The 14,207-nt window shown below is 43.1% G+C and overlaps 2 protein-coding genes across 2 annotated transcripts in view; both read right to left on the bottom strand.

Moving 5' to 3' along the window:
• The window catches only part of LOC146704339 (leucine-rich repeat-containing protein 4C-like), a 150,074-nt gene that overhangs the window by 71,569 nt on the left and 64,298 nt on the right, over positions 1-14,207 (bottom strand). The window lies entirely within an intron of this gene.
• LOC146704340 (uncharacterized) lies at positions 12,834-14,166 on the bottom strand. Its single transcript, XM_085465174.1, has 3 exons — positions 14,057-14,166; positions 13,630-13,912; positions 12,834-13,502 (listed from the first exon to the last, which is right to left on the bottom strand). The coding sequence occupies exons 1-3, from the start codon at positions 14,164-14,166 to the stop codon at positions 12,834-12,836; spliced, it is 1,062 nt and encodes a 353-aa protein (XP_085321300.1).

The following is a 14,207-nucleotide window of genomic DNA, read 5'->3' as shown; positions in this document are numbered from 1 at the left end:
GTGAGGTTGTGCTGAAAAGAATGATACCAAACAAGGCAAGATAAATAGTTTTTAAAGGTGAAATGCAGAGGTAAAATCAATGATAGAGAAAAAAAAAACAGCCAATTATACCCTGGGCCCCAGAGGGTTAAACTTTTTTTTTTAAAGTAACACAATAGTTACTTTTCCTAGTAATTAGGTAGTTTTATAATAGTGTAACTCAGTTACTTTTTTGAAGAAGTAACTATAACTAATTACTTTTTCCTTCCAACACTGGTAGTTGTGCACTTTGTAGTCTACCGATCAGTCATTGAAACAATTAAATAAGCACTGACTTTGATTGCTCATTACCTAATGTCACTATTACAACATGTGGTCTTTATAATTTTATATACAAATATTTCCTGCACAAATATCAGCATGGAACCATAACAGTGTTCAAGGAATTTCACTGCATTGTTCTATTTTGTTGCTGCTTTTTTCCACTTGTTCTTTTGTTAAGAGATTGTTACTTCCCTGTCTTCAACTCGTCTGTGCTGACATGAAAATTCATCTTTTGTGGGGTAACTGTAGAGTGAACAGGACTACGCAGTATAAATACCAAGTATTTGGTTCCAAATTTAATAATGCCATTCATCATTATATATTGAGACAAGTGGAAAATAAGATGTGATGTATACCATCCTTAAAAAACACTCCAAAGAAGGAACAAAATGTTCACAAGTCCTTTCTTTAGTTTTAAATTAGACAGCAGATGTTAACAATACAGACTCAAAGGTATAAAATTATGCTTTTTTTCCCCATGTTGCCTTATTTCTATAGTTAAAACTTAGTAAAATGCCTCTCCTTTGATTCTAGATGATGCAGTCAATAATAACAAACTTAAGAAGTCATAAAATAACTTCTTTTGGATAAAACCAAATCTCCAGAGATTGCAAATTTGTCACGGCTTTGCTAACTGCTGAAATCCTGGCATCTCTATTTCTCCAGATTGACAAATCAGAGACTTTATTTCCCTCCATTTATTTTTTTTAACCATGGGAAAAACCGCTAATGTTATGATTAGTGCATATTTGGAGACAAATTTGTACAACTACTGCATATTTGTTCTGTTTCATGTCTAATCTAAGGCTTCTGATGATCAGTGCTTTCCATATACTGCGTAGCCATCCATCCGGGGAGTGTAGAAAGTGCTCTGATATGGAAATTGAGATTCATGCATGATGCCATCTGTTGATTTTATGTCAGTTTTTCAATAGCAATGGTCCTTGGAAAATAATTTTCTAACACAACCAAGGAAAAGGATCAAGCCATAAATGAGATTTCCACATTTTTACATGAACATTAAAAAAAAAAAAATCGCTAAATTTATTTAATGAATATAATTGGCGAGAGAAAGGAGAGCGCGCGCGAGAGAGATATTTTTTTAACCCCACTGTGCACTGATATGTATAAAGTACATCAAATTTATTTGGAATTGAGGCTTCCAATGCATCATTTATGTTGTGTGTGCCGCTGCTACTGCTTCAATCAACATTTTTGTTAACATTTCTACCACAGATAATTGCTGAAGCATTCAATTCAAATAGGTATTTCAGACCTAAATATTCAAAACAAAATACAATAAAAAATAATCCCTCTAGCTTTAAGTTCATGTTTTATGTCAATGTTTATAAAATACACTTATTTGCCTGCTGCTAAGATAAACAGAAGTAAAACTGCTGATAATATTTGCTAGTTTAATAATTTCCAAGTCTGAAATTTATTTCTGTTTATTCTGTCACTTGGTCATTATTTTTAAGCATCTGCCAGCCTGTTGTAAATTGTGGAAAGAGTAAGTGCAATATGGAGCAATCTAAAAATCTGAGCAATCAGTGAATCAGAGTAACAAATGTATCTCATTTACATACTGGGTAAAACATGCACTTCCATGTGTATTATCCTATGACTGGAATGCCTGTTTTAAACGGTGCCTTAATCTTACTCTTCTTAAGAAGGATAAGGCCTGTGATGTGGAAAAGAGTTTACATGAGCCAGTCTATTGATTAGTTTAGCATCATGTTGATTAGCGACTGGTCCTGGTCACCATGGCTACATAAGTGCATTAACTGTTTGTTTTTTTTTAATCTCACCAGAATTCTCTATTTTTATTCATTCGTTTTATTTCGTTTTCGTTTAAATGACTTCCTGTGTTTAACCTAGAATATACAATACAGGCTGATTAAAAAAAAAACTAACATCTACTTTTAATAAGGTTCTTTGTTAGGCAATATGGAACAGTGGGTAGATGGATGGATATAGATGGCCATCCATTTGTCTAAAGACACAATATCATTGGAGAAGCATTCATACTGAGAAAACACGCAAGTCAATATAGTCTGAATATGACAGTGTGGAGGAAAAAAACAGACAAATATGACACTCCTGGAAGCTTCAGAGGGAGGATATAAATCACTCTTTACTAAAGCCATATAAGAGAAGCAAGCTGGGCAAGCATTCATATAAGACTTTCATCTCCCTTTACAATATTGGCCTTTCTAGTAAATGACTTTCATGATTCAAATGTGTCAAGAAGGTTTCCAGCTAATGCATGAATTATTCTCTCTTTCATTATTACCTTCATTCTCATTCACACTAGATGGTCCTTGATTTTTGTTGACAACAACAGTTCTCTTACTATCTCAAAGTACAGTAAAAGCATGAAAAAGAGACTAGTGTGCTTTCTGTATTTCAAGAATATTTCTTTAGCCTTTAATCATACAAGATGTGGATGTCAAAAAATGACAGAAAAGGTAAAATTACAGACATTTTACAGAAGGAAATGCAGAGAGCAGTAAGACAAAAAGAAAATGTGAATATATTAAAATGATATAATGCGCATCATCAACACTAGCTATAGTTTGAGAAAGCAGTTTCAGATTTGAACATCTGAAGGAGCACATCCTTGGGATGGAAATATGTTATTGCCACGTGTTGATGTAATATGGGATAGTGTCTTGATGTGTGATTTGACCATATAAGCATTCTAAAAAAAAAAACTAAAAAAAAAACAGCCCAATGATCAGATTCCTGTCTGTGATAAAACAGTTTGCACTCAGCATGTTCAAACAATTTCTTGGCATTCTATTTGCATCCAAGTAATGCCATCTGTTTCAATGATTACTTTAACATTCAAGTTGTGTGTGAGATACACTTGTGTATGGTACTGGGCTGGAAGAAAATGAGACAGTCTGTGTGTTCAAAGAGAAAGCCAAGTTTCTACTGTGGGACACACTGCTGAGTGCAATATCAGATTTAATATCAAAATAGCACTTTATTGCATATCAGTAAGTATTTGCAAAGGTGGGGTCATGGGTGGCATTACTGTAAAATCAAAAGACATCAAACATTCTTTGAAGATGGCATCAAATGAAGTACAGAGAGTGAGCTTTCGTCTTTGTTGCATTTCAATCACTGAGTAATGGTGCCAATGATACAGTACTTGGATAGTTAATCCCAATGGATACTGGAAGCTTTCTAGGATATCGCTCTGAATACCCATAACTCAGAAATTCCTAACTCCGTTCTTCAGATCCAAGTTCTTTACAATATGATCCTAATCTTTTCTTTTCTAGTTCTTAAGCAGTGCCTTTAAGATTTGTTCTGGAGGAGGTTAGAGTGTGATTGAATTCTTAAAGGATTTTCTTGTTAGAATATTAAAAGACTTTTTGGTCTGAGTACAGATTGTTCAGCAGAGGTCAAAATAACCTCTGCTGTTATGGGGAAGACAAGTTTAGGAAGTTGGTTATGAACATATTTGAATACTGGGGCGATGTGATCCCTCAAAAGTTATCACAACCACAGCCTTGCAATAATGTACAAACTTTCACATCCACCTTACTTTCCTTTCTGACTTTGTGTAAAGTAAAATATTTTACTTAAGCTCTGTTGCTCCAGGTTCATACTCCTCAAATCAGTTCAAATTTCAAACACATAATATATCTGTTAGCTTATAAATGTATCGACTATTACTGTTAAGTGTAGTTCCTACAAATAAATAATAGGGACTAGAAATACTGGGAAAAAATCAACACAAGGAAAAAAAGAAAAATCTTCTTTTCTTGAAAACTTTATTCTACGTATCAGACAAGAAGAGTGACAAATCTATTTCTTAGTTAGTCCAAAATCAACCAAAGTGTGATGTTTTTGTCATTTATATCAGGAGCCTTTGAATTTCATCACATTATATCATTTTCATTCGGAGATAAGCACTTGATGAGGCATTATGTGCAATACTTACTAGTATTTCCAAAAGACATTGTGGACTGTTCTACTAAGATACTCAAAAATAAAAAAACACCAGGAAATAAAATTCCTGGAAGATGCTGCTTCCGCGAAATTTTATTCTATTTTAGTTTGTATTTACCTTTCTGGATCAGAAACTAAAGCAAAACACTGTAGCTAATAGATGAATGCATATATTGATTGGAAGAGCTCAGTCAATGGGTCTTTACACCAGCAATTCAGACTTCTAAGAAGAAGACGTTAGATGTTGTTATATCATTTTTTTTCTATAAGTACTATGTTTTTTTTAGTTTTTTTCACATTTCAAACTGAATACTATTATAGTATTCATTGTGCCTCAGTGTTGTGAGCCAAGTGGCTTTGCTACACAAAACAGTAAAATGGCAGTTTATGAAACAGTAACTACGTTTAAGCTTTGATGCATGGTTTCAACACGCTTTTTATATTTTTCATTTTTTAAGTACACGGATTGAAGAATGGCTTTAACACAGTCTGACTGGTAGCAGCTTTTAAAATAGTAATCTATTCATTCCTCTTCATGGACACAAATTGTACTTGGAGTGTCAAGGAACAGCATAGGAGTAAGGAGGTGGTAGCACTGACATGAATTACACAGATTTCACATGAAGAACAACTAAAAATCCCACATGTCTTATTTGTCTTTTGCCTAGGAAAATAATTACTATGGTTAACTTCATATTAGTGAAAATGTGCTTCTTGCATTTTTTGTATTTATTTATTATCTCAAATGTATCATATCCATTTTTAGGTTTTTTTTTTTAAATGACTTTTGTCTGGGACTGTCTGATGCTTATTTCTTTGTGGAGTGGAGTCAAAATCCAACTTAATCCAAATCAATGGAATTAGTTTCTGTGACTACGGCCTTTAAAGCAATTGCTCTTGGCATTTTCCACCATATTACATTCACTTTAACTCTCTTAAACTTATTTAGAAAGTGCTTCAGGCCAAACACAGTGACAGCACTGCAATGTCCCACTAATGCTATCCAGTTTTTCAAATTGATTTAAATCATCCATGATTTAATGATACCCGATAATAACCAAGACAAGCATCCAGGGGACCTGCTGGACACAGGAGTAACACATTCCCATATATGGCTAATTTAAAACCACTACTTAACCTAACATGCATGTCTTTGGAGTGTGGGGAGAAGCTGGAGTACCTAGAGACAAGGCAGATGCACAGGGATGACATGCTAACCAGTGCAAGGCTGTACCACCTAGTATAAAGGTATACTATATACTATGTTTCACCACGCGTTAGCCTGGCCTAGGTTTTTAGCAAGAGCAGTGTAACAATTAATGAGTGACTATTTTTCCATCAAAAATAAGTAACTGGTAAAGAATTCATGGTTTGGTCACAAGCCTACAGTACAGTCTATGCAGTGAAGCTGTTGAAATCATTTGGTAATGTCTATTTCTGAATCAGTAGAGTTCTAAAATTTATTAAAGTGTATTGAACTTGTTCACCTCTTTCAGTGCCTTTTCTTAATTAAATGCCAGATATATTGAAAAGAACAGTCAGTAAGAATGTTACCAGTCTTGATTAAAATCGAATTCCCTCCCAAATCTTTAAATACTGTTTTACTGCTCTGAGCTCATGTCTGTCTTGTGCAACCTTTCACATTTAACAGCCATGGTTGTAGCAACTTAACTGTAACTCTATAATTTTTATCCCTGCTGTGTCTGCTGTGCACAAGGTTGTATGACCGCTGGCACTAACTGTGTTATTAAGTTACTTTTCTCTTTCTGATGCCTGTGGCCTCTTTCTGGTCCAGCATAGGTTGTCCTGGTAATCACTGTAACATCCCGAAGCTGTTCTTTGATTGGTCTACCAGAGCAGCACTCTGGGCTGTCATTTCTTATTTGGGAAAGGGAGGAAGTTCATGCCCACAGACAGGACTAGATTTGATTGGAATAATACTGGTGTGCACTGAGCTCACAGAAATTCCCATTTTGACAGTGACAGCACTGTATGTTTGCTGCGATGCTGCAGAAATGGAAACCAGCCACCAAGACAAATCATCTTCTACTAGTTTTTACTAAAAATTGTAGATATGAATGTCTTTCTTCACAACAGCCATTTCCATGGTATTAATCAGTGTGTGTGTGTGTGTGTGTGTGGCGATTTAATGGAGAAAAATAAACAAGTCTGCATATTTACAGAATGACCAGGGTCAAAAGACAGAGGCGAATAACAAAGCCCTGCCTACATCATTATTTTGGCCCCTTGATGAGTGTCTTTCATTATTAAAAGTCTAAGCTTTCATTTCAAGATATTATTGTTCTTCAAATGAAAGAACAATAAATGCATTGTGTGGACTGCTATGGTGATTGTTGTACATGTTATCAGAGTTAAATAAATATGCAGCTATATTTGAAAAAAAAAAAAACAGAGTTAGAGTTTGAGTCCAGGCGATGTGCAGATAACTAAAAGTGTCAAATTTGTTTTAAATAAACTTAGGATGCTCAATTTTCCATATTCATTATCCTTATTCACATGTGTTTTCTGTTAAACACAGAAAAGTATACTGCAGACAGACAGTGACATACTTCTACAAAGTGCAAATACCCCATGACTTTGATTAATCAGTCTCGTTGGAATGATGTCACATTTTCTTTATTTTCTCATACAGAGTGCAAGTGGAACAGATGGTATTGGGGAGTAACATATTCTCATTAGGAGGTCCAGAATCTGCACATATGAAAGGGAGAACGAGAGAAAAGGGGGAGGGGTAAAATCCTCAGAGTTTTGGCACAGATCAACTCTCTGACCTTCTGTCCAGTCTTCTGGCCGACAGGCAGGAATAAAAGGATGAAGCAGGAAAGGAAAACTGACAGGCTCTCAGTAGCTCTAGATCTGAGTCACCAAAATCAGTAATCACTGATATGTTGCTTTCACATTTTACAGGACGTTTGTTAGGAAAAAAAATCAATAAGCAGCAATAAGACATCGGGTTGAGTCTGTACTTTCACTATACTTAAAAAAGTTACTGTCATGGTCTCCGCTCCTCGTCAGCTGACAGCCGTCAGGTGTTTTGTTTTTGTTTACCTTTCTCTCTCACCTCTGCTCTCCCTTTCTCTCTCGCCCTCTTCCATTCTCTCTTTCTCCTCAGTATGGGCTCCTGCCCCTGGCCTACGCACCTGGAGGTGATCAGCACATCTGTCGCTGATCATGAAAGATTGGAACCCTTCTTAAGAGGGCGAGTCTGCTCTACTCGTCGCTGGATCGTTGAGTCATCAGCGTCAGTCGTCCTGTATTTTGTAAAGTCAGTTTATGAGCATGTCTGAACCAGGAGACTAATGGGTTTTTTTTTCTGCCTGTGCATAGATTGCCTCTGGACTTGTTCTTCCCCTGTGCCTGGCGACTGAACGGGAGCAAGAGAGATAAAGGAGAGGAGATGTGCTAGGACTGAATGGAAACTTTCCCTTCCTGGACTCCTGCCTCTTTCACTCCTGGACCCTGGAACCCCGGCCCCTTTTTCCTTTGACACTATTATGTGTATATATGAATTCCACTGTAGGAAACACTGTAAATAAATGCACCTTTTGAAGACACTAGTGGTCTGCGCGTGAGTCCGATCTACGAAACCTGACAGAACGATCCAGCCACAACATGGACTCAGCAGATCAGAATACCATCGGTCAGGCACTGGCTGCCCAAGAAGCGGCGCTGACTCGCCACGAACAAATGTTACATCAGCTGCGAGGTGAGATCGCTGCACTAACTCAAGCTGTTTCCGGTTTGACTACGCCAGGGGGAGTACAGCCAGGGACCTCCCAGCCGGCTCGCCCTGCCCAGCAGGAGACACTCGCGGCGGCTACGGCCGGTCCCTCATCGGCAGCCACCCCATCCTCTGACGGTCCTCTGCCTTCGCCTGAGCCCTTTTCAGGGGAGACAGAGAAGTGCTCTGGCTTTCTGGCCCAGTGTTCATTGATTTTCCGCGAACAGCGGCGTTTTCATAACAATGACGGGGCAAAGATTGCGTTCTTGGTACAGATGCTTCGTGACCGGGCTTTGAAATGGGCCCAGGTCGTGTTAAACTCCAACCCGGAGATCTCTTTTGAGAGGTTTGTGATTAACTTTAAGACTGTGTTTAATCAGGGCTCTGGAGTCGAGGCTGCGGCGCTCCGCCTCCTTAACTTTAAGCAAGGTAAGTGGAGTATGGCAGATTATTCAATCGACTTTTGGATTTTGGCTGAAGAAACCGGCTGGGGACCGGATGCGCTCAGGAGCACATTGTTAAATAACATCCGGGAAGATCTGAAAGATGAATTGATTATGCGGGACCTACCCACTGCTTTTGACGAATTGATGTCGTTATGTATTAAGGTGGATGAGCGGCTACGAGCTCGTAGGCAAGCACGGAACTCCAGTTCCCAGGAGGCCGCAGGGCCGCGATGGGCGGAGGCTTCGGCCGATTACCGGTCCTCCCGGACATCAGGGGGCGCCGACGGAGAGGTACAGCCCATGCAAATCGGCAGCTCTCACCTAACTGCTGCAGAACGTCAGCGACGCATCACGGCCGGTGAGTGTCTGTATTGTGGTAATAAGGGACACATGATTGCCTCCTGTCCGTCGCGAGCAAAAGGCCGCGCCCGCCAGTGATGGTAGGAGTACTGGTGGGCGGTTTGAATCAGGATAAATCTCCTCCACGTTTAGCCCTGCCGGCTAAGCTTCTGGTCCATTCCGAGTGTCATTCACTTTCTGTGCTTATTGATTCTGGAGCAGAACAAAATTTCATTGACTCTGAACTAGCTAAACGACTCTGTGTGACTGTGGAGTCACTACCCCACGCCTTACGCGTCACGGCTTTATCAGGGCAGCGCCTCCCCGACATCACACACATCACTGAACCGCTCACCCTCACACTGTCTGGCAATCATTCGGAGGAGATTAGTTTTTTTGTTTTTCACTCCACTCAGACGCCGTTAGTTCTCGGTCATCCCTGGCTCCAGCAACACAACCCCACGATTAATTGGCAGAAAGGAGGCATTACGGGCTGGGGAGAGGAGGGTCATATGACTTGCCTTAAGGCTGCCGTACCTCCTAACAAATCTGTCACCGGCCCAGAGCCACCGCGGTCTTCCGACTTAGCAGATGTGCCGTCTGTTTACCACGATCTCGCTGAGGTGTTTCGGAAGGACCGAGCCCAGTCGCTGCCACCCCATCGGCCCTATGACTGCGCCATAGACCTGCTGCCGGGAGCTCCCTTACCAACCAGCCGCCTCTATAGCCTCTCGCTGCCGGAACGGGAGGCTATGGAGAAATATATAACTGAATCTCTCGCTGCCGGCATTATCCGGGCCTCTTCCTCACCCGTCGCAGCAGGTTTCTTCTTTGTGGAAAAGAAGGATAAGACCCTCAGACCCTGTATTGACTTTCGGGGACTCAATAACATTACGGTCAAGAATAAATATCCACTGCCTCTGCTCACCTCCGCTTTCGAACATCTCCAGGGCGCCGTCATTTTCAGCAAGCTGGACTTGAGAAACGCTTACCACCTGGTCCGGATTCGGGATGGCGATGAATGGAAGACGGCGTTTAATACCCACCTTGGACATTTTGAGTATCTGGTCATGCCGTTCGGCCTCACTAACGCACCTGCAGTATTCCAGGCTCTGGTCAATGATGTTCTAAGGGACTTTATTAACCGATTTGTGTTTGTCTATCTAGACGACATTCTGATCTTCTCTTCCTCCCAGGCGGAACACGAGACCCATGTCCGGCTGGTGCTGCAACGCCTTCTGGAGAACCGGCTGTTCGTCAAAAGCGAGAAATGTGAGTTTCATGTGCCCTCGGTTGCCTTCCTAGGGTACATAATCGAGCGGGGAGATCTTCGACCCGACCCTGTGAAAGTCAAGGCTGTTGTGAACTGGCCAGAACCAAACAACCGTCGCCAGTTGCAACGCTTCCTTGGCTTCGCTAACTTCTACAGGAGATTCATACGGGACTTTAGCAGGATTGCCTTACCATTAACTCAGTTAACCTCTCCCAAGCTTGCTTTTCAGTGGAGTGACGCTGTCCAATCAGCCTTTCAGGAGCTCAAGAAACGGTTTGCTTCAGCGCCCATCCTGGTCCAACCTGATACTACTCTTCAGTTCGTGGTAGAGGTTGACGCATCCGACTCAGGGGTGGGGGCCGTCCTTTCCCAACAGAGGGAAGGTAAGATGCACCCTTGTGCCTATTTTTCCCGTCGTCTCACCCCTGCAGAACGTAACTACGACGTGGGCGATCGGGAGCTCTTGGCGATTAAGCTCGCCCTGGAAGAATGGCGGCATTGGCTGGAGGGCACCACTCAACCCTTCGTGGTCTGGACCGATCACAAAAACCTGGCCTACCTTCAAACGGCGAAACGTCTCAACGCTTGACAGGCCAGATGGGCCCTGTTTTTCACCCGTTTTCACTTCTCAATCACCTACAGACCCGGTTCCCGAAATGTCAAGCCGGACGCTCTCTCCCGTCAGTTTTCCGCTGCTGACGAAAAGGCGGATCCGGATTCCATTCTGCCGGCAACCTGTACTATTGGGGTCATCACCTGGGAGATCGAGGCGGCCATCCGGGCGGCTCAGATAGCCGAACCGGATCCGGGAGGGGGGCCCGTCCACCGACTCTATGTTCCGCGCTCTGTCAGATCCCAGGTTCTGCAATGGGCTCACACGGCCCGGTTCTCATGCCACCCAGGGATACATCGCACCGTCAAGTTTCTCCAGCGGTACTTCTGGTGGCCCTCACTCACCCAAGATACTCGGGAATACGTCACTGCTTGTACGGTCTGTGCCCGAAACAAACCATCGAACCAACCCCCGGCGGGTCAGCTCCATCCGTTATCCACTCCTTCCAGGCCATGGTCTCACATAGCACTGGACTTCATCACCGGGTTACCTCCATCAGCAGGTAACACTGTCATTCTCACCATAATCGATCGTTTCTCTAAAGTGGCTCATTTCATTGCTCTGCCTAAGCTTCCCACAGCTCTAGAGACTGCACGCCTACTCGCCACTCACGTCTTCCGCCTGCATGGGATCCCGGAAGACATAGTGTCCGACAGAGGGCCTCAATTTACTTCTCGGGTCTGGAAAGAGTTCTGCAACTCCCTGGGCGCAAAGGTCAGTCTATCCTCGGGTTATCATCCTCAGAGCAACGGCCAATCCGAGCGGGCCAACCAAGAACTGGAGACCGCCCTGCGCTGCGTCGCCTCCACCAATCAAACCATCTGGAGTGAGGAGTTGCCGTGGATCGAGTACGCCCATAACAGCTTGACTGCCTCTGCCACCGGCCGGTCTCCATTCGAAGCTTCCTTGGGATATCAGCCTCCTCTTTTTCCTGCTGTGGAAGGTGAGCACTCTGTACCCTCCGTCCAGGCTCATCTGCGCAGGTGTCGCAGAGTTTGGCGGGCAACTCAAGCGGCCCTACTGCGCACGAAGGAGAACAATAAACGCATCGCAGACCGGCACCGGACTCCAGCACACAAATACTCTGTCGGCCAGAAGGTATGGCTTTCTACCCGCTTTGTTCCGGTCAGGACTGAATCTAAGAAACTTACACCCACCTTCATTGGCCCTTTTGAAATCTCCGCCTTGGTCAATCCTGTCTCTGTGAAGTTAAAACTCCCTCGCAATATGAGAATCCATGATGTTTTCCATGTTTCACAACTCAAACCTGTCCGGTCTAGTCCTCTGTGCCCTCCTTCCAGGCCCCCTCCTCCCGCCCGACTCATGGATGGCTTGCCGGCCTACTCCATCACTCGCATCATGGACTCTCGGCGCCGTGGGCGTGGCTGTCAGTATCTGGTTGACTGGGAGGGTTATGGCGTGGAGGAGCGCTCCTGGGTCCCTCGGGCGGCCGTTCTGGATGTGCCCATGCTCCGGGAGTTTCACCGCCTGCATCCGGACAAGCCTGGTGGGTCGCCGGGGGGCTCCCGTTGAGGGGGGGGTACTGTCATGGTCTCCGCTCCTCGTCAGCTGACAGCTGTCAGGTGTTTTGTTTTTGTTTACCTTTCTCTCTCACCTCTGCTCTCCCTTTCTCTCTCGCCCTCTTCCATTCTCTCTTTCTCCTGCCGGGGCGGAGCTCAGTATGGGCTCCTGCCCCTGGCCTACGCACCTGGAGGTGATCAGCACATCTGTCGCTGATCATGAAAGATTGGAACCCTTCTTACAGTTTTTCTCGATTGCTAAAACACATTTCTTGAAACTATGCCTCATATTCTCACAACAGTAAACACAAATCCATAACATCTCACTCAATTTCCCAAATATCCTATTTTCAGGTCAAAATAAAGCTCTACACTCAAAACTATTCACTCTTGCTGAAAAACCAAACTTTGCCCTCAGACATCAAACACAAGCCCTCAAAAACACACACACTACAACAGAGTTTTGCACACTGGTACAATTAATTCAAAACAATAGTTCCAAAACAATTAGGTTGCTTATGGTTCTCCCCTTCAAAAACCTTTTCACATGATAAACACAAAAGACGCAACCAATGTATGTACAGTGGCACATTTTTATTCATGTACTATACAGTACAACACACACCAAAAAACATTATTCCACCTCAGCATCTTGTCTTTGGTCTGGGTCAGGCCAGAGAATCTCATCCACATCACAGGCTATATTGACCCTAGCCAGGCAGCGGGGGTAAAATCCTCTTGCATGCCTGATCCACCCCTGGCATGCATCTGATATGTCTAGGCAGGCTTCTTCCATGGCCTGAAGGAGGTGAACACGGACATAAGGTTCTCGGTCATACACTTTCCACCGCCATGCCGAAAATAACTCCTCTATCGGGTTTAGAAAGGGAGAGTATGCAGGCAGAAAGATATTAGAAAACCTTGGGTTATTGGTAAACCAGTCACAAACCAGAGCAGCGCGATGGAAGCTGACGTTATCCCACACAACAACGTAGTGAGGCTGCTCTGGCTGTGCTGGTTCCCTGTAGTCCAGCTGGAACATATGTTGTCTTAAACCATCAAGAAAAGCAAGGAGAAGCATAGTGTTATAGGGTCCTAGTACGGCATGGCGGTGGAGTACCCCTCGTTGGCTGATGGCTGCGCACATAGTGACATTCCCTCCACGCTGACCAGGGACATTTACAATAGCCCGATGGCCAATTATGTTCCTCCCCCTTTTCCTTCTTTTGGTCAGGTTAAAACCTGCCTCATCCACAAAGATTATTTCATGGGGAACAGGCCGTCCTTCAATCTCAAAGATTCTCTGCAAAACACATAACACAGTAGAGTCAATCGGTACCCTGAACCACAGTTCAAGAGTGCTGAAATGGCAGCATAAACTGCCATGCTGTGATGGTACACAATACTTTATACAGTATCAAAACTCATACCTGAACATATTCCACACGTTGGTTTTTCACTCTGTCAGAGTTTCGTTCGAAAGGGACTCGGTATGCCTGTTTCATCCGGAATTGATTCTTTCGGAGGATGCGGTCAATTGTGGAGAGGCTGATGGCATTTATGCCTCGAAAAAGATGATCATCCTCAATCACTCTCCTTTGAATCTCTTGCAGGCGGATTACATTATTTGCAATTACCATGTTTACAAGTTCCCTCTCTTGCCCCTCCGACAAAAGCCTTAACCTGCCTCCACCAGGTGGTCGTCTCTGTGTCCTACAAAAATAGAAGCACTCATTACTGTAACTGTCACACATTCTTTTTACAGGAAAATAATGGAAACATACTGAAACTCAAGAAACATAAGTTCAGTAACTTAAAAGTTACTGTACAAAGCAGTCTTACTGCAAGTACACCTACCTGTTTTCCTCCCTGAAGGTTCTGATGATGGAGGCAACAGTGAAGCGACTCAAATTTGGTTGTACTCGTTGCCCAGCCTCCCTCATAGTCATCCCATGGACAAGGGACATGGTCAACTAAAGTGGCTCGAATTTCATCCGAGACTGACTGT

This window comes from Copadichromis virginalis, linkage group LG7 (assembly GCF_057382275.1).
Source record: "Copadichromis virginalis isolate Kocher_CV1m ecotype Utaka linkage group LG7, C_Virginalis_male_GT1.1, whole genome shotgun sequence".
Lineage (NCBI taxonomy): Eukaryota > Metazoa > Chordata > Actinopteri > Cichliformes > Cichlidae > Copadichromis > Copadichromis virginalis.
This window is presented reverse-complemented; position numbering and strand designations above follow the sequence as displayed.